Below are 25,490 nucleotides of genomic sequence, written 5' to 3'. Positions count from 1 at the left end.
TAATCCATCATTTGTACTCCATCAATGCAAAAATATATGCTGTTGGGAGTACCAGGCAGTAAAGGCAGTAATGAAAATGACAAACAGCATAGCTGTACTGATGCCCACAAACTCGAAGTGGATCAGACAACACAGAAAATATATCTTAAAATCACAGTAACATGTTATCTTCAAGAATTATGATATTAATACTTAGAGGTAATTCAAATTATTTCATTAAAAAATGTCTAGTGCAGACTTAAGTTTTGAAATTTTATGAAGGTAGTCTTTGGAGTTTGTATCTTATCTACTTTTACAGACTTCCAGAGGTAGCCAAATACTTCACAATCTTTCATCAGAACTAATTCTTTTTATTGGCAAGGTTGGGATGGATAGGGTTTTATGAAGGTATTTGAAGACTATATGCCACAAACCATTCCCATCAGCTGTCTCTGTCTAACCAGGATACATGCAGCCCTCACATGAAGGGCATGAACACTGTGGTCAATGGACTAGAGATGGTCAGCACAAGGGCACCTTTTGACCAGAACTGCATCTCTTGCCTAGTCAAGATGATGATGGTGTCCCTGCTTTCTGCCAGACAGATGCTCACTTGTGTCTGTCGCTTCTGAGAGAAGAGATCCTAATCTGTGATCAGAACACCCATACCCTTCAGCCAGATCCTTTTGGCAACATGGTGGGTAGATATCTGGAACCCTAACACACAAGGGAGGGGAAATAAGGCCATAAAGCAGCCAAACCAATCCACAGATTATTGTCAGTTTGAGAGTGCTCAGGAAGGAGTCTAAGACAGACATACATTAAGCAGCATGATTCATTCTTGGGACTTCAGTGTGACTCACAACTACAGACTTGTCATTTGAAGTCAAAAAGGTCTCTTAGGGTTCCTTATATGTTAGGTGAAAACAGAAAACACCACCCCTCCAAGACTAATTAAAGCAAAATTGATCCCAAAATGCAGTTTCTTACTATTAAAATTTGGTAATATATCTTGCCAGAACAATAGAGCTGGGGGAAAGGCAAAGTAAGTGAGAAGGGGAATAACAAAGGAAAAATCTTGAAGTGGACACAAGCCTCTTCAAATCTGAAACAGAAGTAACAAGCTTCAAAGGGAAATGCTAGTGGAAAGCAACCACTGAGTTGAATTAAGTGTTTATAATATCATCCAGGAGAACACTATCACTAAAATAATGCACTCAAGAAGGAGATTACTTATTTGTACTCTCAAAAGCAAAGATCTGGCTACACCCAACTGAGATTTCTTTGTATTCCATCACTGTATCATTTGTTTACAAAATATCTGAAACATTGTTTCTGTGCCTCCAGAAGACAAAAGGTCTGTAACAAGTGGTGCTTGGGGAGAGGTGGGGGCAGAAGTCATCAGGAACCACAGCTACACTGCATTCACAATAACTGAGACCAAACAGACACTAAACCAGAGATTTCCTGTTCAGGACAGATTTAGAAACCTCAGGTAGCAAAACAGTCTAAATATGCCAAATCAACAGAAACACAGTTTTAACGGTAAGAAGTCTGAAAATGGCTGAGACCAAAACAACGGTAGAGCAAATACAGTGAAAGGAATGTACGAGGAAATGCGTCTCCAATGAGTTCCTGCAGCAATTCAATCTAACTGAAGTACTCAAAAACTATTTACTTTCAGTTTTTCTTCTGTCCTTTGTATTGCTGTACACATTCATTGAGGCACATGAAGTTAGCATGAAATTCTCCACCAATGGATGCAACATTGTTTTAAAACCCCCCTCAAGCTTAATAGCATAAAATGCAAAATCCACAGAAGTCTAAAGCCATGACTGCCAGTGATCCTGCAACACTTAGAGGCCCTCTCTGGGCACTTGAGTTCAGCTGTTCTCTCACGTGACTACTTTCCTGCAGTCTCCTGGAGGAATGAGTTAGCCCCCTACCTCTCAAAAAGAGTAAACCAGCTCTTAAAACTGAAAAGGGGAGGGGGGGGGGGGGGGCAGGGAAGGCTTGGATAGAGTTTAGTAGGCTATCTAAAAATCTTTCACTAGGGGTTGAACTGTCATTTACAAGAGCTGAAAACAAGCTCTTCCCAAACAGAAGTATGGTCTGTAGCAGTGGAGAGACAACAGGGTTAAAAAGCATGTATTCAAAGCTGACAAGTCTAATATACAAGAATGACAGTACAGAGCAGCTGGAAAGTCTGCCTGTTTGCCAAGCCAGTAGCACACTATCGTCACTGGCATCCCACTCCCCAGTAGTTTTGGTCATCACATTTTATAACTGCTCATGCTTCTTTAATGTAAAAGCATATCTACCTATTTTCTAGTTTTACATATTTCTCAAAGGGAAGCGTTTGTTTAGTAAGTTACTAAGCAATAATGTCCTTACAGCTATGGATTTTATTCACAAAACAAAATCAAATTTGCTCATCAAGCTTGTAAGCACCAGTCACCCTCCCTGCCAAGGCAGGGCTGGTCACAATACACGCAGTCAGGAAAGGCACTGTGTCAGTTGGCTGGCATTCTTTTGTCTGACCTGATTTATTACTGGCCCAAACATTTCTGAAGTTCTTTATGTCAACAAATGTTTGTCAGGATAAGTTTAAATATAGACTAACAGTCTTTTCCCCACTACACTGCTATTCAGACCCATACAGGAGATGTACATGCAATTCTACTTGCTGCTTGTCCACCTGGAATATTTAGGTCTTTGAACAACAGCAGACTCTCTCTCTCTACTACCCAATTTCCACCAGTCCCAAAAGAAGGGAAACCACTAATACAACTATTGTTTTGCTGTGGCTAAAAGTTTGTTTAGAACGGAAGTTGGTCTCACTAACAAAAGAGTAGCAGCCTAGATAAAACAACTGAAAAATAACACATCCCTGCAAAAGTTTTTGAGTCAGAATGCATGTGAGACTGTCAAAGCAGATATTCTAGTTCACAACACGTAATAAGGTCTAGCTTTCCACTAGGAGCTTTTGACAATTAGAAAATGTGATCAGGTATGTCATGCATTCAAATACTTTTCAAGAATATAACAGAGTGTGAACAACTTATCATGCTTACTCTCTACAGCCACAGGTTTATATGCCCAGACTAATCTCTTTCAACTGGAGGAAAATCTACATAAAATCACCTCACTTGTCAAAATGTTACTATAAACAAGGTAATTTGGATTTTTGCACAAATACTTTCTCCATCTAGCTCCATAAACACACTATGCTTTCACTATAATCAGCATCTACAGAGAACTCACTCTGGACATTTCCAGTAGAATAAATGCAACTGATGAGAACCTCTAAATGCCCATTGTAGCCATCATCCTCACTAGGTCTAGTCCTCATTTTATGAACTCCCTTTGTAAATCTGTTCTCCTGGGATCGGACGAAGTGTGTGTCCTTCACCTCCCCTTTGAATGAAATATAATAATCTGAATTCCAATTTTAAGCACCATTTCACATCTTCTCCATAAATCCTAACCTCTTTCAGGACAAACGGGTCAAAATATTCTTGAAGGATGGTGGGGAGAACAAGCACACAAACTGGAAAGCAATTTCCCCCATACTGAATCCAGAAAGTTTCACCTTATAGAATGCAGTCAGCTTCTCATTACTTGCCATCTTGGAAGGATTCAGAAGAAAGAGGCCTGAGTAACCAGCATTTCAATATGCAAGACCAATATCCTGGCTAAGAGACCATTCACTCTTATTTACTAAAAAATTCATTTTGACTTTTAGGTAAATTATATCCTGCTTCTATTACATTATATAGAAGGATTATGTGGTATCACTCATTATGCCACCTAGAGCAGGGAAAAAATAATTTGCATTGGAATGAAACTGATCCACAGTAAAACAGATTTAATCTAAAATCACATTATTATCGTCTTCATCTATGTCCATATTGCATACTAGGACACTGTCAGCACTCAGGCCTGAACCTGATCCAGACTATGAGACTTCCCAGTGAGCATCACAGAGTAGGCAAAACAACCACACAACAGTGAACTGTGTGGAAATCACCTAATTCCTACATCTGCAGTTTGGCAAACAGTCCCAGATTAATTCATCATTTTCTTTTTGTCCTTCTCTCTGTCAGCCCAATTCTAACATGATTAACAGCCTGGCATATTTGCCTGATTTAACAGAGTTCACTGCCACATTCAAAAGACCACAAGACTTAATCAAACACACTGAACACATGCTTTACATTGATTGTGGTTTGACCATAGCAAAGTTATCTATGCCCCTGCTGTCTGGTCTACTGTCAAAGCAGCTTTTTTTTTTAGGCAGTAAACATATGAGTTGGACATGATTTTCATTGATTGGATGGATATAAAATGAACAAAACTTTTTCTTTTAATGGTGGTAGAGATAGTTATTTGTGGTCATAGCTCAGGAGTGATGGGAAAGCAACAGCCTTAGCTATCATATTTCTTCCTTTATTTGGCTACATGCTGCAGATGTAAGGAAAGAAACATTTTAAATCACTGAAAAACTCAGATAATTTCTGGAAGAATTTATTCCTGCAAAATTTCTAGCAAGGCTGGAAGCTGCAAAAAGGTCTGGTGAAGTCATCACCTTTCTACCCTGTGCACAATGCAGAATAAGAAGCTACCTATCCATCCCTCTGTCAAGAAACATAGTACTTGAAGCTTCCAAATTAGCAAGATAGCCAGTCCTGGCCTTTTTGTTCATCAGTATCATGGCAACCCGTGTTGTCATGGCATCATTAAAACAAACCACACTAAATTAATAGTCTTTAGTAACATGTACTTCAACCAATGTTCTAACTACATCGTATCACAGCGTAAAATCACTCTGAAGAATAATCAGTTAAGCAATTATTTTGATGAGAAAAATCTAGGGACATGTGAAGTTTGATTAGGAATGAGGAAAATAAAGCAATAAAGATAGTAACTCTAACCCCTATATTTGAAATAAAAACCTTAGTTTTGTAAGGTTTTTTATGAGAAGAGCAATATATTGACCCAGTTCAGTGGGAATGCATTGAGACTTCCTGCAAACAGCTCACTGAATACACTATAAAAAGTAGCACTGTTTCATTTCAGTTATTCCACACCAATGATGCTTTTGCAATACAAGAAAGCATTTAACATTTGGAAAGTCAATTGTCTACCTACTGTTAAACTACTAAATTTGTTCTTAAAGTCAGGTTGCACAAATTTAGGTTAAAATAAAAAAAAGCACCTGGTACTTAGCTGCTTTTTTTTTTTTAATTTTAACGGTAAAAGTTCTGTCTTTACTTTCTGAAATAAGCACTATGAATATGCAAGCTTACAGTTTTTGCAGAAACAATATCCCTGGATAGAACACAAAACTATCCCAAATCCTTCCAGGTTAAGTTTTCTAGCACAATGACTTCTTATTATGTACTACAAATGCCCAAACAACCCTTTCAGATTTGTCATTTGCTATCAGGGATAGTCCAAAACACAGTAATCTATCCATTTATATTCAACCACTAACCATGCTGATTAGCCTCTGATGTGACCTTGAGCTGTGGTGGTTTTTATTTTTTATTAAACTGGGCTAAAATTCCTACCCCATTTTAGTTATGGACGAATTCTGTACTTGTAAAGTCAAGATGTTTGTAAGAAGTCCTTCTTGACTACATATATAGAGCAAACACAGACTAAATTAATTCTCATAAATTGAAGGTACAAAAATAAAGATGTCTTAAAACAATCTTTTCAAAAAGTCAATAAAGTAAGTATATATGCAAAATACATCAGAATAATCAAAATCTTATAATTTTGCCTACACTGAAAGCAGTTACATATTTTCCTTTTGTTGGTTTGCCATCAAGCAGAAAAGTTGTTACTTCACATTCATCTCACATTTAAATTCATAGATGAAGTCCCCATTTGTTAAAGTGGGGAAGTCTCTCAGAAAAAAAACAAACTACCACAATGCAGCTTTTAATCTATTTCAATATGTTGTACACTACATGCCTTTAACTTTTTTGTTTACTAGCCTTGAGACTCCAGTCAACTAACCCACATGTATTCAGCCACACAGTTTAATCTTTAGAATATTTTAAACTTCTATTAAACCAAAATTTAGAGACCAGAAACCAGTAACAAAAATTGCTAGTGTTTCCTTACTTACCTGTTTCTGACAAATGAGAATAAAAAGCACTACATGGCTGTTTTAGTCACTGTTCATTTCCCTGAATCTTCCCAGAGATTAAGAATTAAGCTAGGTGAGGATAATGCTTCAGCAGTTTGAGAACACATTTTAAGTTAGAATTGCAAATGGTCAAGTGGACATAAGGCTATATTCTTTACTATGAATACATTAGCAATAAATCTGATCAGTCACAGTTAACAAAGAATCATACCCATTGGGAAAGGCAGCCATACCACTAGTAGTGACTAGTTACTTATTTCTTATTCAAGGATATTTCACAAAAACTTAGTCAAACAGTCACTAGACTGAACAGCTGCCAATGGAAGATACTGTTAAAATAAAATAAGAACTCTCATGCTCTAAGCAACTATTATTTCTTGCATACTGGTTCAAGTTCTGCGAGTACATGAAGCAATGTTCACTCAACATTTACAGCACAAATTTTCTGAAAAAAAGAACAAATCACAAAATGAAACAATCTCCAGCAAGCTGATCATACCATATCAAACTGGCACACAGAAAGGACAGTATGAAAGTTACGGTTTTTTTTAGAATTAATAAACAAATTCAACTTTTGGTAACCAACATTGAGAGATTATCAAACACTACTTAACTCACGTTAATTTCAGTCTAAAATGCTGTTTGTTCTACATGCCTGCTTCTTCTACTTTTAGCATAAGCCACTGACTGAGTGAAGTATTTTACTGCTGCCTGCCCACCTATTTTTCAAAGGCCACACAAAGCCAGGATTAGGAGATAATATGGTATTAAACAAGGGGTATGTTACTACATGCATTTATTTTAAATGATCTTTTAAACAGTACTATGGACTACTGTAGGATGTGATAGTAGTCCATTTCTGGTTTGTTGATTTAAAGAAAAAAGTTACACTTAAAAATCAACTTAAAGTGGTATTCAAATCTGTAAAGCAGCAGCTAGTAACATTAGTTGCCTAGAAAATTGGTGAACATAAAGGATTACAGATTATGTGAAGTTCCTTCACTGATGTCCTGCTGAAACAACCACCCAAGACAGTAAAGCCTGACTGTATAACTCACAGGTGACAGAGCCACTTGAATGGTCCAAAGGATATACTTTAAAAATCTTCCCACTTACTAGACTTGGGAACATTAAATCTCCACTGCAATATAAAGTTTTGATATCAGTTAATTCACACCAAACATTTTTGAAGATTTTGTATAAAGAGAAAACAGAGTAACACTATCATTAAGGCAGCAACTGATGCCATGGTGGCACTTGCACTTAAGACAACAGTAATTCACTGTACACCTCACCATGAATTTTCAACAGAGTAGTATTTCTCCATAAATACCTTGCAATAGAAAGGTGAGAAACACCAGAATCCATTTGCTTTTGTAGTTCTGGATTTACCCAGCTGTTTCTCCCTAGTATCACTCAAGTTGTCATTCCAGGTAGTCAATTCTAGATCAAAAATTCATGTGCTGCAGACCTATTGCTTTCTTTCCTAATTAAGTTCTCAGACACCTTCTCTAAAATCTCATGTCTAGTCATCATCTGAAGCCAACTACAGTTAGAAGGAGTTCTCCATTGCTTGCTGAATTTGTTTGCTTGTCCTTAACACAAGGACTTAAACATGAATACCAGAAAGCATTTAATCTGACCATTCTGCAGTCTGAAGTTTACTGCTAGTTTCCCCTTCTTCACCACTGGCATAAGCTATTTATCACAGTCACTTTTTCAAAGCCCTTCACAAACTGTCTTCACTCAACTATCACAATTCACGTGTGCTGCTAAGCTTTCAGATAAACAATTTGCAGCTTACTCAACACAGAACAAAGCACATAGAACTAGTCCTCAGAAAAGCTGCCTCCTTCAACTGCTCTTCTGTCAGGAATAGATAACCTACTTGTGAGTTGAGACCACAGCCCATTTTGGCTACCAGTCTTCACTGCTCTGCACCTCCACTTTAGTAATTCCAGTAAACACTTTTTGTCCCACTTGTCAGCACTGGACAACTTTTGGACAAATCCTTCAGTTCCACAGTTGCAGTAGAAGAAAATAACTTGCGTACCCTGTACATAATGAATGAAATAAAAAGTCCACAGGAGAAACAAATAAAAAACCCCACAGTAAAGCATTCTACTAAAGAACCCATTCATACCACTATCAACACTAAAACAGCAAGATGAATTTGTGAACACTGAGCAGTCTTTAAGTTAATGCTTCAGGAATACCATGTCCTTAACTATTTCAGTGACATCTGATCTTAAAAAAAAGTAAAGCTAAGAACACAGTTGCAGTCCGAAAGTAGAACATTAACTGAGATACTACCTTCCCTCACAATACAGAGCCCTAAAACAATCACACCTGCATAAAATAGGAAAATTTAAATACAGTACTTAGAGAAGAACTTGGAAATGCTAAGTACAATGCCAAGTCCTAAAGATGTCAAAGCCTCTTTTAGAAAAGGTATGAAAGTGCTTTAATTCCACCATACAAAAATAGTCCCTGCAACTTACTGATCTACAATCCTACAATTGACATTTTCCATTATTTTTTCATTTTCATTTTTTAATGCATCTTTGCTGAAATTTCTTTACTAGGTCTTTCTCATCTTGCAGATTTCTAAAACCAGGAAAGGATTGAGATATTACAAGAGTTAGAAGAACACCTTACTCCTTCCAAAACAAGAACCTCCCCTTCCCTTTAGCATGTATGTGTAGCAAGATCCACAAGCCCATGTGTGCCTTCTGTGTCTCATAGCTAGGTAGCACTAACAGAACTTGTACTGACATCATGAACTGCTGCAACACCCACCTGGTAGGCCCTGAACCAAAGTTATACACAGCAGAGAAAACATATTTCAAAAAGGGAATGTGTTATATACTAAAATAGCTTAAATACCTGAAGCGGTTCAGTCATGACAAAGAAAACAAGACTGAAGAGGTAGATTTTGTTAACTTAAGATTAAAACTGGTTTATCAACTAAAAATAACTAATTAACAAGTAAGAATCACTACATACTTTTAAAAATTAGTCCAAGAAATTATTCAAGAAAAAGATGGTGAAAAGGAAAAATCTTTTGTTCAGCTAAATCACAGCCTCTACAAAAGAAAATTCCTCAAGTCCTAGGTTTCGCAGTTACACTCTTCTGTAACCAACGTCATTAAGACGAAAGTTTAACTCAAACATAAGTATTTTCTACAGTATTACATGAGTCACCTTCCATAAAAAGAGGCATTTTAGGCAGACAAAGGAATAAGTCCCCATAAAATCCCTATTTTCCTGAGAAAAGGGAAACAGCTCCATACAAAAATCAAGGTCCAAGTTCTGTATCCAATCTCCTACCCTGCCATGCTGTTCTAACTCTAATCCATTACCAAGACATTAGCGCTAACAATCAAATCACTAAAACTGTCAGATTAGATGAACATTTACTCAGAATTAAGAAACACGTCAGCTTCTGTGACCTAGCTACATAAATAGGAACAACAACCACTACCAACAAAACTGGTGGAAAAGCAGTGGTTTAGTCTATGAAACCTTAATGAAGTCAAGCTCATTTAAGATGACAATTACAACTGCTAACTCTATGCTGTCAGGCACACAAAAATTATTTGTATTGATGTTCTTCTTTTATGCTGAAACTTTGATAAATTGATGCTTGAGCAAAATGAGAAAATTGAGTATTTTTGAGGAACCACTATAATACATTTCACCAAGAGTGGGAAACACATTTATGGCAAGCATTTTTTGTTTTGTTTTTAAACATGAAAGCCCCTACATGTATATGGGAATTGCTGTTTAGAACACAAGATTTAGACTGGATATGGGTCAAATCTTATCTTTCAGTCATTACAACAGAGTTCTTTGAGAGATCCAAGTTGTTTATTGGTTCAAGTGTTCCTGTTCCTTAAGCTTTAAACTATATTAGAAGAATTTTTGTTGCTGAAAGCCTAGCTTTACTTTCAATAATGAAAATACGACTATTCACCCTCTTCCTCACTAGTGACCTTTCATCTTGCTGATCTTGCAATTTCAGTTCCATTAGTCTAGTTGCTGTGATGGAAAGTGAAGCTAATTCTAATTAACACTCCAGCTAAGGCTCTAAGTGTTTTGAGCTCCTTTTATACATCAGAAATGCAAAAAGGAGGAAGAATGAAGTTTTTCCTTCTATTACATTTTTTTTCACTTCAAAAGCAACATAAAAATGAAAAATGGCTGTGCTCTCTTATAAATAGCTCTGTTTTCCTAAAGAAATATATGCTAATTATTTAAGTCAACAAAAATATCTGACTGCACATAAGGGTTGATTTTACATGTTAAACACTCAGGAGCCTTCAAGACACCCCCCTCCTGACTGCTGATCTTAGACACTATAGCAACAAGTGAACATTTGTTCAGAAGGAATGTGGAGTATGCAACTGGGGGAGGGGTAATACTATCAGCCACAAACTTATCTCCTGGTCCACTAAGTTATTATTTAACTTCGATCTTCCCTGAAACTGAAGAAACAGCATTTACTATCCAACATTAGCAACCAGCATTTAACAGGCAGCTTACACTTTGACTATGAAGAACACAGATTTGCTTGAATTCAACTTTAAGAGGAGGTTGGTTTTTTCCTCTTGTTCAGAATAGTGGAAACAGAAGAATTATTCCATGACTGCAGATGAATTAAGCAGCGCACTATCATTGCAAACTTGCAAAACCAAACAAAATACCCAGCTCCTCTGGCTCTGGCCACAGCATCTGAAAGTCCAAAACTCCCTGACAAAAGCCTGCAGACAGCAGACTTGGAAAACAGGAGGCTTGGGCAAAACAGTATGGGATGATCTGGAGTGAAATGAAAAAAAGGTGGGAAATTCACTCTCCCAGATTAAGGGCAACATTCCTGGGGACACCTATGGTTCATAGCTATGCCTGCCTCCCATTAACTTTTTTAACCTCTTTTTGCACTGCTGTGGTTTTACTTCTAATCAGGCTGTACATCACCATTTCACTGCAAAACTTCTCAAGTCTGAGGAAACTGGACAGGAACATGACTCAGGGCCAGAGATCTCAGCGCTTTCCGTCCAAGAGAGGTACCAGAAAAGAACGGTGTGAAAGTGAAGGAAGCATGGGAAAATGACCAGGGGGTCTCTGGCTTGTTGTGGTCCTACAGCTACACTAAGAGAAGCAGCCTGTCTCATTTTTTTCCTCTGAGTTTTCCCATTAAAAACCCATGAGAAGCTCTTAAAAAAAAAGTCGCTATTATTACATTTCAATTCTTAGCAATTTTACTTTTAGCTTGAAAGACCATTTTAGATTTGTGAAAGGAAAATTTCAGCTTCAGATTGACTGAACTTTTGCTTAGCAGTGACTACTACTTGGAGATATGTCAAAGGGTGTACTAAGGAATTTCCAGACTGGAAGCAGATACCACTTCGCATGTAAGAAGCAGGTTTCAGAAAGGTAAGTTTAAAAGATGACTGTCGAATTCAAGTGTGCCAAAAGCTTAGTGCTAAGGTGATATGGGTAATTTGCCATCTACAAAGGGCGTTCTCTGCTTGCTGTTCTCCCCACCACCACCTCAGCTTTCATATATCCATGTCAAACTTAGCATTCAATAAAGGAGACAATGGAATTGACACAAGTTTTAGACTGGATGGCCACACCAACGATGCCTAGAGTCTCGCAGTCTTGCTCCATTTTAAACCTCTGGCAACTTGTTCCTTTGCCAGCCACCTTCTCCCTCTTTGCTGGTACTCAGTACAACCTTACAGCCAGCAAACAGAACTGATCTGGCTAAAAACTAGATCCTTTCTTCCTAGGACTAGTCTTCAGGTAGATCTGCCCCCAAAACATGGCTTGCTGTGCAGTCACCAGAGAACTACCACCAGTGTTAGGAAAAAACAGTGAGATCCCAGCAGCTCATGTAGCAGTTCCTTTGTGGAAAAGAAACTGCTGTGGAAATAGACTATCGATATGTTTAAAACAAAGCCCCAAATATAACAAGTCTTATAACAAGAAACTTATAACAAGTCTTATATAAGAAAAGAACCATTTTAGATGCACCTTGAGGATTTTAAACAGTTACAGAACTGTATCAACAATTAAGCTGCTGATGGAGAGGGGAAAATAAAGGCAATTTCAGCAGCAGCACGTCAGAACTTACTCCTTGCAGCTGCCCCAGCCTCATTTAGTCCTGGCCTCCCTGCTACTGCAGCTCACAAGGACACCTCTGCTAACTGCCATGGGAACAAAAACATCCAAAGCAGCAAATACAAGTTGTCAGAATTCACCTTTTAACCTAATTTGGTTCGAGCAAGAGGATGAACAATCTGATTACAGGCAAATGCAATTTAAACATGCAGTTATAGTTCCTTCTGGATCAAGTTCGAATAGAGCTACAAAGTACAAAAAAATTATATTTTAATAATAAATCACAGAATTATTCTTCAGATACTATAAGCATATTACACTTTGACAGATTTTGGAAGTGATAAACATTAAAATTCCACTTTAGACTATTTGTCAGCATCTTCAAGTATTTTTAATTCTGTAATATTAGTTATTAGCTTGTTTTCCTTCTTTTTTTGTGGTACATGAAATAAGAGAAACAATGTGCTACAAATTACATGGATTCCTCTACCCTTTTCTAGCACTTCTCAAAGGTCATTTAATAATTCATAAGCAGGTTGCTTACACATTTGATAATCACTATGTATTCACAGTTCCCAAAAGTTAGCTACCCTGAAAGCATTTTACTTTCCCTTTTCTCATAAAAGTTTTTTATTTATCACACAAAATACTACCCAACAGAAAACCAGCACCATCTTCCATGAAAAGTCCAAAGACATTGTCGCCCTGAAAATTAAAGCCTTCTGATAACGTTTTCATAGTTTCAGTTACTTTCCCATGAAATGTCTATAACCATAAGTTGTTTAGCACATTCCTTCTAAGAAAAGTCTTTTGATGGACGTTTCTCATGACCAGTGTGGGAAGTGTTGGGAAGGTGGTAACTTAATTATCCAATCCCTGTCATTGTCGAAAATCTATAAATACTGGAGTCAGAGAATAAAGGTTCTTCTTTTCTGTTCTGACATTGAGAGGCGTTCATGTGAATGATTTTGTATACTTCAGCAACAAGACATTAGTCCAAATGTCCTCAAATCAAAATAAATATAGAAAACTCCCCCAAATGTTACTTCCAGAAACTGTTGCAAAGAAAAATACTTTATCAGATCCTTGATTAGAGTGGTTTGCCCACCTACCAAGCATTCATAGTATGAGGTGTCATTAGACAGGTAAATACATTCAGTTTAAGGAGTATCAAAGACAGCACCTTTCATTGAGAAACATCAAAACTGGAATAAAGAACAAACAGCAAAATTACACCTAGTATTAAAAAATTATCATAAATTCAATCTGCAATCTTCACTGCAATAACTAATGACTTCAGGTTTTCCCTAGCAAAACAGGACTAATCTACTTTCAAGAACATTGCCTCAGTAAAAGACATTATTATTTAAGGCTATAAGAAAATAGGGAAATAAAAAATGAAATGCCAGAAATACTGCAGTGTCTTAATCGTACTAAAAATACAGACAATATACATTATCAAGCCAGGAAGGACTGAAGAGAAATCATTCATCTTTGAGCCTCAGGCACCATATTCAGTAAATGGCTTCTCATTTTTAGTGTAGCACATGATTAACACCAATCTCCATGGTGCTATAAGAAGATTTTGAAGTCATTAGAGATTACAAGTCACTCATTTTGAGGAAACTACTTACCTTGAGACACCTTTAGAATTGTCCCACTGAGGTGAGTGGGTGTCAAAAATAACAACCTGATAGGTTTCAAGTCAGGTAGCATTCCTGATACTTTTGAAAGTATTGGTGCTATTATAAAGAGAATGCAAACATTCCTGACCAGGCCATCCAGCTTCAGCAGTACTTTCGCCTCTGCTTCAGTTAAAAAAAACCAACAAAACCCCACCAAACAAAACAAACAAAAAAAACCCCAGCAAAAACAAACCCCGAATCAAAAAATCTATCTAAAAAATCAGACACATTCTGACCCTCAGAGAAATCTGTGATGGAAGATAATAGCGTTATCTTCCTACTCTGGTTCTAAGATACCTGGGGGAAAAGAGTATACTAACATTTTAGAATGAACGACAATTTACATTTGTTGAAGATAGGATGAAATTGAAGAAAAAGCTTTGCTCATTAAAAGGATGCAGAATTAGCCACATGAAGGACACAATATCACACTTTGAAGATTACTTCAAAGTTTGTGATAAAGTAAGCAAAACTTCCACAATGTATTCTTGAAGTACAGTCAAGAAGACTACATATTAAAATGTAATTACTGCACTTTTAAACCACATGCAAATTTTACCCTTAGAGGTATTCATAATGAAATACAGTATTTCCCACAGTCTCAAGGGCAGACCTTACAGTATATATTATATTCCTAAAAAAAAAAATGTAGCAGATGTCGCAAAACAAGTAGCTAAGTACCTTCAGAGTAGGGAAACAGGAATGCTTTCTCCCTCTCAAATGTAATACAAACAAAAGCTGCTATACACTGCTTAAAGATTAAATACTTTGCAAAAGCTGCTATACACTGCTTAAAGATTAAATACTTTCAGTTCATAATTAGAAGATATTTTACTGTGTCCTAAATATTCTTTTGAGTGGTCTTTTTAAACCTGAGAAAATGAATTTCATCTGAGCAAAGACCACACAGTAACATCATTTACTTAAAGCAACAATTATATGCAGCTTGGACTGTAGTCACCAACCTCATACATAAATACCTATTCAACAGATTCTCAACTTTGCATATCAATACAGTAAGCAATGTTTTTTTTAACTGGTAGATTCTCTAATAGAAGTTTGTAAGAATTAGGTCCTGTATCTCTGGGACAAGAACTAACCTCTGCAAGTTACAGGATTTACCTTAATTATACCTCACACACTTAAAATCTTTAATATTTTCAATACTGTGGTCAGGTTGTTAAGCCCTCAGCAGGTCTCCATGGCAAGCAAACAACAATTCAGTTCCTAAAACTGCTTTTACCATAGGAAGTTACTTCTTGAGTGCCACTACTCTCAAATCCACAGACTGTCTCCAGCCTGTAGATTGCACTTCCCTGTGTGTCCTAAGAGGGGTGTAAGTTGAAGGCAACAATAAGTTCTCACACTCTCAGCCGATAGCTGAAATGCTACTGTTGGAACTCAAAGCACAAAGAAAACTCACCAGCTTTCAAGCCATTATGTACTTGGGATGTACATTAAAACAGAAAGAAGTAAACCTGGGGCACATCAGGAAAACAGTGCCATCCATAAAACTGAACAGTCAAATGAACAGCAATAATAACAGCACAAATTATAGGAAATTATCTGAGTCTTCTAGGTATTAATTCAACATACACTCTCAAGTCTGACCTTCCAGGCAGGGATTGCTAGGGAACTGTTTTCATTTTCTTCTTATCAGAAAAGGAAGATTGACTTATTATGAGACTTTTCAATAAATTTAAATTATCTTTCACTTCATAAAGTACAAATGCTGCAACTGAAGACAACCTTTCAGTTCAAGCGCAAAAACACAATGACAACAACTGTCCTTACTAGTACTAGCCACATGACAATCTTGCTCATCTGGAAATTTAGCTGAAGACTGGACCAAGAGACTGATGCACCAATTGCATCAGTGTTTCAGTCTGTCATCAATCAGAATTACGTACAAAATTTGAGAAACAGCACTGGATTCATTGACATAGGTTCAAAAATTTCCCAGAGCTCTCCTTTAATGAAGACAATGGTAAAATATCTTGATCTTATGCCTTAGATTAGATTACTAATAACAGAATGTTACATCCAGTGAGTGCAACGCCTAAAGGACAGCAAGAACTGAAGGAACCCATGGTATTTCACTCAACACAAGAGACAACTGCAGCTCCCTCATGTCCAAACAGCTGTCAAACTTTTCAACTCTACAGTTACATTTGGAGTGTTTTGTTTGCTGGTTTGGGGTGCTTTGGTTAGTTGGTTGTTGGTTTAGGTTTCCCTTTGTTGAAGGGTATCAAAAATGTATTCAGCATTATAACAATGAGAGTACTGTTAGAAATTAAATCATATTAGCATAAGGAATGCAAAGAGAAGTAGCCTTGAAATCTATAGAACATTTAATTTATCTAATACTCCCCTCAAGAGATTTCAACTTATTCTTCATGTAACAAATCAACTTGCATTGGTACCATAACAAAACACAGTTCAAGTCTGCAATCCCAAGGCACTTACATTCTAGTTTAGACACAAACACATGTTATAACCCAAAATCTCTTAGATGTGTCATCCAAGATTGGATCACTACATCAGAGGAATGCTAAGTGAACCATGGGTGAGTAACTTCTGGGCTCTTCCATGGTAGCTCAGGTATCACAAACAGGGAATACAAGCATTGATCAGTATGACACTAAAGGCCACACACCCATGGCAATCAGCTGGTAACCACTGCAGGACCCCAGCAGCAGAATGAGGACAACTGGGAGCTACATGGCCAAGCCTGAGGCTACTGTGCATCAGGAGTTTGGACAAATCTGCCAGAGAGGCAACACAGCAACTAAGAGTTGATGCAAAAGCTGGGGGAACAGTGGTTAGAAGCTGTAAGACCTACAGAAGTCTCTAGATATGCTTACCAAGCAAATATAAACACTCACTGATGCAACCCTTCCAAAAAGGAAGAATAATAATTTCCTATCCCTGCAACTGATTCCTTCTTCAAATAATCAATGTAACTAATTTCAGGATAGTGGTACGGTGCAAGCATTACAAACCAGAATGTTATGTGCAAGAAGTCTGTTCAACCATCTTAGTAAGTTTTTGTTAGGTTTTGGACAGACAATTTTGAACATTTGCCAAATATTAGAAAATGCAAACCAAAGTGTGCAGCTTCCAGGAGGTTGTCTCCAGCCAGCGGTAAGCAAGGCCAGCATTACAGAGCTCACTATATAATGGGGACAAAGGTCAAAAAGAACACTCCCAACTATGGAAGAGAAACATCTTTCCTTTATAAATGATAAATCTTTTAAATGGACAACACTGCTTCACAAATTAATTCTATACTATATTATAAAATGACAACTCCTGCTTTCCATGTTAGTTTTTTCTGGATCTTTTGAGCTCAAAATTTTAAACTGACAAGTAATTAACTACTGATGCATGACAATGGGAACACTTCAGTGCTTTGATAGGCCTTTCCTACAGGATGCCCATTTCATTCTCAGCAAGCACCAGACACCCAACGTCACAAATAACTCTGCTCATCCTCATTGCTTGTGTACTCAGCAAAAACTATGAGGACACAAAGCGATCACTAGTGTCAAATTATTGGTCTTTTAAGAATTGTTCACACACATTTTAGCAGCAGTATTTCAGCTGTGTGCACACACAGAGGTGGCTGCAAATGTTCAGCACTCAGGACATCTTATAAAAAACTGCTCTGGCTGTCATTTACGTTATTAATCCCACAAAATTTAGATAAAAGTTTTCCTCCTGATGACCAAAACTGGACTAATGGTATTTCCCAAAAGGAACAGGAATACAATAACGCACACCTCTCGCAAGCAAGAAAATTTGCAGTTTCCACCTGCTGGCAGAAGATGGTAAATACTTGCAAAGGAAGACAGTGTAGTTACACTCTACCTTAAAACTCAAACTACTACTGTGGAAGACTTTCAAAAACCAAATCAGCCTCAAAAACTGAAACATAACCAAAATACTAATAGAATTGTTTGGAATTACAAAAAACATTCAAGTGGTTAAAAAACTAATCAGCCGATGGTCTCACCAATTTAAGCATCAGCCTAGACAGCCTGCTAAGAGCTTATTTTCCCTTGTTCTGATTATGAAACAGATTGCACTGTTCTGGTGAGGAAATGCAGAACCCAAACTAAAACCCATCACTTCCTGTAATCATCATGCTGGGGGTGGGGAGGATAAATGGTGAAGGTAAAGGGCAGGGGAAACAACCACAGCAAACACTAGTTAAAACATACAAATAGAGTTGTTAAGAGTTTCAGAAAATCTAAGAATTAAGAACAACTGACACACCTTCTGAAAGAAAGGCTTCCTTCAAATAAAGTAGCACATCTGCAAATTTTCTGACATCATTCACCAGTTGCATGATATATTCTGGATCCACAACAGGATTATCATAGCAGTCAGAGTTGGAGCTAATGCTGCTCAGAGAGCTGCTCTTGGTGCTGCGCCCCATTCCCCAGTTTCCTGCACTCGAGATGGTGAAGAAGTTGGAGGTAGACAGTCGGGCTAATCCCAAACCACGCTTGTTACTTCCACCGTTCTGTCGCAACATCCCAGCAGCCGCTGTGCTTGTAGAGCTCCCGCAGTCAACATTCACAGTCACTTGATGTCCATTGGACAAGCCAAAGGTGAAACCCTTAAAAATTGGGGAGGGGGAAGGAGGTGGAAGAGAAGGAAAAATGCTGATCAGTATAGAAATATATGCGAAGCAATACTTTTGTACCGAAAAGATGCAAAACTTTTTTCAAGACGACACTGCTTTACATAAAAATGCTAAACTGAGCACCATAAAGGCTTTGACTATTTGAAGTTACTTAAATTTGTACAGCAGGTAGATTGTTGCATAGAAAAAAAAAAAATCAATGGCATGCCAAAATTATTTTAAAAGCTAATCATGATTCATGCTTATTCCATGAGAAAAGTTTCTTCCATGAATATTTAGAAATCACGTGCTCTACATTTACCAAGACCTATTCTTTACTATTAAATGTTACTTCAACTGAATAAAATCACAAAAACACTTGATATGATACAGACTATGGTCAACATCCCCTCTTGCATGAACCACCAAGCTGTACTCAGCATCCTGTCTCTTAATACACATTGTCTTAATACACAGCCTTGATGTCAAAGGATGAATTTTCTTTGTGCAGTGTGCCAAGCAAGAAACCATTGCCTATCACACTGTGTCTCAGAAAGGAAAACATGCTCAAAGAAGTTACGTGGGCTCTTCAGCTTATCTACCAATATGAAAGGCAATCAAAAAAAAGACTCAGAAAAATGAAGAGAATGAAAAAATATTTTAGTATCGAAGTTTATCTGCAAGTCTCAGTGCAGTTATCTTGAACAATGTTGCTATGCCCTGAAAGTTCCACCAAAAAAATGCACAAATTTGGGGGAGTATAAACCAGGAGACTACTTGCATTCCTTTCCTTTAGGAAAAGAAAACGAACCAGAAAGCTACTGAAAATTTTGCCATGTCAGGTTAAGCAATTGATTTCAAAGCAAACTGCAGGTGGCAGAGTCAGGTACGCTTCCAGCAGCTCCCACAGCGCCTGCTGTTGTTCTCTCAACACCAGGAGAAATTCTCAGTGTTTACACCATAGTGTAAACACCATATGGGAAAAAAAGAAAAAACCAAAATCCAAACTGGAACACAACAGTTAAAAAGCAAACATGGGTTACAGACACATCTACAGCAAACCTTTAAATTCAATACTTTACCTAAAAATAGAAGTTATTATGAACTAAAAAATACAGGTTAAAACGGGCTCTCCTGCATATGTTTGCACTTGGTTACACCAACTGAAGAAGTAGCACCTTTACCACTTTGAACACTCCCACTAAGAATTTCAACAGGCATTACTCTAATACACTTCAATTATTTTTCCATTATTTCTGTTTGCAGTTTAAAAATATCAGAGGAAACGTGGTCAAAGCAGTTGTTTTTGTAATTAATGTGCAGGCCTTCCAGGGAGTGTGTGCTGGGGGAGAGGGAAAAAAACTTCAGAATTTAACACAAATTAACTGCTCTAATTTCTGTTTACTGCTTAAAGTCAGTACATACAAGAGCACTCATGACACTATACAAATAATGCAGATAATTAAGCAATTCCAAACACCTCAAGTAGATTGAAGTGAGGTTTACATTAAACAGTGTTTAAGCAAGTTTCTTCTGTTCCCATATATAATTCTCATGGCTACAAAGCTACTTTGCAATTCTACCTTGCAATTAAGGCAAAACGAGACATATAACCTTCTCTCCTCCTAACAAGTGTGATATCTATTTATATCGAGAAAGATTTTCATATTATTTAAAAGACATGCCTCTTAAGTCTGGCCAGGTTCAGAGTCAACTTTTCAAGTAGCATGATGTGTTAGACCTGCTCTGGTGGCAAGTCCATGCTTTTAAAGCTGTGTTATTTTAGAAGTACTGCCTTTTTTTGTACAAGCAGTACAGTAATGCCACCACTTTGAAAATTATAAAAGTGATGACAAGTGTTTCTAAGCGGGAAAAACTTGTGAAAACCAAAACTGAGCAGCTTAGCATAGGAGGCACCTTTTCCTCGTAAATATTAGCCCTTACGTCTGTTCCTCCTGTGTTACAAGGCACATGGGGAACGTTTCCCTCCCAGAGCACATGCCTTTCATTACTGAGAAGTGTTTCATATTTCTTCAGGGGTCTCTGGCTTTGAAAACGAAAAGCATCCACCAGCTTTGCTATAAACGCCTCCAGACTCCTTTGCCTCACAGCGAGCCACTGCCCGTCCAGACGGAAAAAAAAAAAAAGATAAAGAAACTAAAGCGCCAGATATTTCAAAAATTTGCTCTCCCAGCACAATCTCCCCGGTAGGGAGGGGAAGAAAGGGAAGGGGAAAAAAAAAAAAAAAAAAAAAAAAGGAAAAAAAGGGGCCACGTCGCTGGCGGGCTGAGGGCAGGGCCGCTCCCGGTGCCCCGGGCGGGGGTCGGCGCTCGGCCCTGCCCCCGCCGCGCATTCCCGGCGCCCCGCGGCGGGCACTCCCCGCAGCGCCCCCGCGCAGCGCCAGCCCCGGGCCCGCGGCAGGTCCCGGCCAGGGGCCGCCAGAGGTGCGGGGCAAGGTGGAGGTGGGTGCGCGGGGAGGCGCCCGGCACCGCTCCGGGGAACCGCAGGGCGGGGCGGTGGGAGTCGCTGGGGCCAAACACGCACCGGGAGGGGGACGCCGGGCCCCCTTCAGCCGTCCCCGTCCCCACAGCGGCTCACCGGCGCCGTGTCCCACGCCCGCCCACGGCTCCTCCCGGCGGCGACAGGCGACGCCCCCCCCTCCTCCCGCCGCGGCGTTCCCGTAGCCCGCGGCTGGCGCTTACCGGAGAGCGGCGGCCGAGCGCAGGCAGCAGCCGGGCCGCCGCGGGCCTCTCGCACGGCCGCCCCGCTGCCCATGGAGCGCCCTCCCCTCAGCGAGCCCCGCGCCACCGCCGCCGCCCCCGGGGTCGCCACCACCCCCGGCCCCGCCCGCCCGCCGCCATTGGAGGGGGGCTCCCGGGGCGGGGCTCCCGCGGGACACGCCCCCCGCGCCGGTGCGCGGACCCGGGCGGGAGCGGGGCCGGCGGGCGGAGCGCGGGCCCGGGCGGAGCGCGGCAGGTGCGGCACGCGAGCCGAGCCGAGCCGAGCCGAACCGAACCGAACCGAACCGAACCGAACCGAACCGCACTACGCTTGCGCCCGCAGGGCACAGAAAGCAGCCCGCCGAGCGCGGGGAAAGGAGCCGCACAGCAGCAACTGCTGTACACACGAGCTTCAAAAGGGAGCAAAAGTCCAAATTCAGGCTGCGTGGTATTTAGCAACCAGACTTTGCTTTTAAGTGATTTGGCCATTAAGAGACACGACACCGTGGCAAAGCACAGAACAAATTCTCATGCTCAAATTTCCCATGATTTGTATTCTGGATCCAGTTCATCATTAATTGTACAGCTTCCATTATTGTTATGAGTGATTAATGTGTGAGTGCACATACACACACACTTTCTACTATACTCAGCCCATTTTTATTCCTGGATGAGCTCTGTTGGCTGCTTAATGAACATGAAAGCAGTAACAAAATTAACATATAACGTCAGACTATAGCCCCAGCATGGGAGTGATTAAGCTACCCAGACAGCCCAAATTTTGGCATAATTTAGCTTCTGAATTAGGTTGCATGTGCAGATATATGCACTTTCTCCGGCTAAGTGGAAAGAGAAGTTGGAAAAGCAGAAATTTGCATCAGCTTACAGAAACTCAGTTCATAGCAACACCATGACTTTTAGACCAGAGTATAGACTTCTGTTACATCATCTCACAGTGATTGATAGTAGCAGTAGTTTTTCCATCTTCTAGAGGCAGAACTACAAAACCACACTTTATTTGTCAATAATACAAGGCCATTTAAATTCAGCTATCTTAGATCCAATGCCCAAGCTCTGGAATGGCATTTACTTTCAATAATGAATCAAAGCCCTTAGCATCTAATTCCTAGCCCGGTTCCTCAATGCTAGCAGTTTCAGGCTTTACATGTTCAATTTCCCCATCCTTGCTCCAGTATCCTTCCTCAGCCACTCCCATACAAGATTTTGTGTTAGAGCAACAACCTTCTCCTTGGTTCATCCTTCCTCTCCATATTTGTCATTATTTATTCTACTGGAAGAATTATATTCAATTTCTTTTGGAATTCATAAAGCCTGAAATGACACAGCTAAACTAAAACAAGCTGTGACATTTCTTATCTCTAGTGTCAATGTCAAGCACTGTTCAATAACTTCCCCTTGAAAAATTCTAAATAAAATGTGATGCAAATTTAGAAATCCAGTTTTATAAGTGTTATAAATTCATCAAGTCTTCTAAGCATGGGAAAAAAAAAGTAAAAAAGAAAACAATACTCTAACCTTCAAAAGGATTTTGATCATTCAGGTAATCGATACTGCAAGTGTCAAAATCAGGCCAGAGTAAACAATTGTAAACTAATTTAATGTGCAAGCAAGGAAGTATGGTAGGGAATGTGGGTTAAATAGTACAATCAACAATCACATCATCAGAAAAAGAAAGGTTTATTGTGGGAAAAGTCATTGAAACCATTAGATAAGTGTTCAATAGCAATAAAAAAGGTAAACAAGAAATTCCACCTATACTTATCAATAGATAGAATACAAAGCAATGGGTACTATTTGGTGAGCCAAACCTTTGTTCAAAAGAAAAGCCCATAGCTACGGCAAAGTCTCTCTTCCTTACAGACACTCTTTTTGAAAACAGAAGTGACTTTATCTTGGCATAACTACACCATTCCCAGACACATTTTAGAAAATGCTAGGAGTAACAAACTCAGCTGTTCCAAGTATGTATATACTCTGCTGAAGTAGACATACACTTCATTATACTCCAACCCCTCCACAGTCTTGTTATTCTTATGTCAGTTCCCACATAAGCTAACCTGGGTCCATACCTGGGTTCAGCAAAATTATTGGTGAATTGCTTATTTGGAAAAAAAAAAAAAATCTGTTCTAGAGGTCAAATTGAAAGTGACAAAGAAATAGAAATACTAGGATTACATGTTTTTATGCTTTTGAAATATTTTTTTCAGTTACTTTTGATTTAAAACATAAAAGTGTTCTACATTGTGGGAGGTCTAGCTTCAAACATCTTTCGAAAATAGTATTTGAGCCCACATGCTGCATTATGGGTATGTTAAGTGAAGTTTTGGGTTTCTCTCAAAGTAAAACAACAAACAATTGTAATTTTGCATTTTCATTGTTCAGGGCTTTTTTTTCCTCCCTATTTTCAGTTTGGCTGCCAAATTGAATACAGATCATTTGTACTTCCCCTGAATCAAATCTAGCACAAAACAGCTGCAACCATCTCTCAAACTGTACACTGCTGATTACCTTCTAAACTGCCTTGGAAAATACTACATGAAAGAGGAATGGAAATAATAGATCTACCTTCAAGAAATTATGTCTTGCATAAAAGGCCAGATGTACATCACAGCTTGCAACTTTTGCTGCAGCAGATAAACTGGAAAGAGGATTAAGGGTCTGACAGCTGCTGTATGTTGGTCACCCTTTACTAGTCCACAGAGTAAATGCCCCTCTCTAGTGAAGTATAGTCTACAGCATCACTAATGCAGGCTTCAGGGAGGTAACAGAACATGATCAAGTGAGAGGTTGCTTAAAGTAATTTTTTTTTTCTGCACTTTATCCAACTATCATAGTTCAGTGGGAACAAACTATTAGGAAAATTATTAGGCAAATAGTGAAGACTGGGGCAATAAGAGGCCAGTGTCTCAACAATGTAGTCCCAAAAAAGAGACACAAAAATTGAATTTGTTTTCATTAAAAAGGCTGAATTTTCATGAGAGCAGCCACTGAAGTGTCCAACTCTGTAAGAGCCAGTGGTTTTTAATATAGTTTTGGTTTTTTTTCCTGATAGAGCATGTGTACACAGTGAATTAAAAACTATAGCATATCTCTGTTATAATTAAAAAAGACAAACCAACAAAAACCCAAAACTCCAAGTCCCCATTTCTTCCTTCTTAATTTGCTCACACAAAAGTCCCTTTGAAATCCAAAGAAATACCTGCCTGAAGAAAGCTGCTCTAAATTGCAGCCTCCAATCACTGTTTAGACAAGAAACATTTCTAGATAGCAGCATTAATGAAACTAGAACTGAGAGAGTAACTTCTGTTAAGAAATCGGTTTCAAAATACTGTCTCTATTCTATCTATGTGCAGAAGTGCCAGATATTCTAGACTGGTTGGAAGACAAATTATGAGCAGATAGCTTACTGTAAGCAATAAGCATTCAGTACAGAGCTGGGTATTTGCTGCTATTGTTACCTGCCACATCTCCAAGGGGAGCAACAGCAAAAAACCCAACTCTGGCCCCATGCTGAGGATCTCTTTAAATAATTTTTAACTAATTACTTAGAGAGGTAACTTGGTAGAAGTTTCTATCTTCTGCTTGCCCGCCAACAAGCAAAATTCTGCCCTCAAAAAGTATTTCCATTAACCATTTCTTTTCAAGAATTTGTATTCAGGCTCCGGCAAAAGGCCAGCATAATCTGCATATCAGAAAAACATTCAAGTCTCAGCTTCTGTTAAAGGAAATAATGTGATATTTTTAGTAAATAAAACCTGCCCACTGCTATATTTTAAGTGAACTGTTACTGAAGAACAGCTTGAACTCAAACCTGAAAATTATTTGTTTAAAGTCTTAGAAAACGCAGAAAATTGTTCCCCCAGCTCTACTGCACCTACTGATGGTTTATAAAATAATTTATTTTTTTCTCTCACAAGATCTTTTTGGTTGTAATAAATACCACCCACCTACCTGAGAACCCATCAAGATATAAGATTCATGCATGCTTCCTAGAACACCCGACATTTCAGTCAGTGCAGCAGATGCCCTTAGGGGAGCTATGTGGGTGAAACTACAGCAGCCACTATGGACTGGTATGAACCTGCAGAGCCAACTGATAGAGAACAGGAGCACCCCATCTCCTGCAGACATGCCACTCACACAGGGATCAGCCATCTCTCTCTTCTCAG

At 38.9% G+C, this 25,490-nt stretch overlaps 1 protein-coding gene across 8 annotated transcripts in view; it reads right to left on the bottom strand.

The window, feature by feature from the left end:
- ARHGAP29 (Rho GTPase activating protein 29) overlaps window positions 1-21,384 on the bottom strand; it is a 52,278-nt gene extending 30,894 nt beyond the window's left edge. For all 8 annotated transcript variants that reach the window (XM_014250891.2, XM_088060447.1, XM_014250892.2 and 5 more), the window contains exons 1-2: window positions 21,283-21,384; window positions 18,229-18,574 (exon numbers count right to left, since the gene is read on the bottom strand). In XM_014250891.2, coding sequence (XP_014106366.1) covers window positions 18,229-18,490 — 262 coding nt within the window. In that variant the 5' untranslated portion in view covers window positions 18,491-18,574; window positions 21,283-21,384. The remainder of the gene's footprint in view (window positions 1-18,228; window positions 18,575-21,282) is intronic.
- Between the last annotated feature and the right edge of the window lie 4,106 nt (window positions 21,385-25,490).

This window comes from Pseudopodoces humilis, chromosome 10, assembly GCF_049639895.1.
Source record: "Pseudopodoces humilis isolate 2021_Gansu_Grassland_sample_001 chromosome 10, ASM4963989v1, whole genome shotgun sequence".
NCBI classification, from domain to species: Eukaryota; Metazoa; Chordata; class Aves; order Passeriformes; family Paridae; genus Pseudopodoces; species Pseudopodoces humilis.
This window is presented reverse-complemented; position numbering and strand designations above follow the sequence as displayed.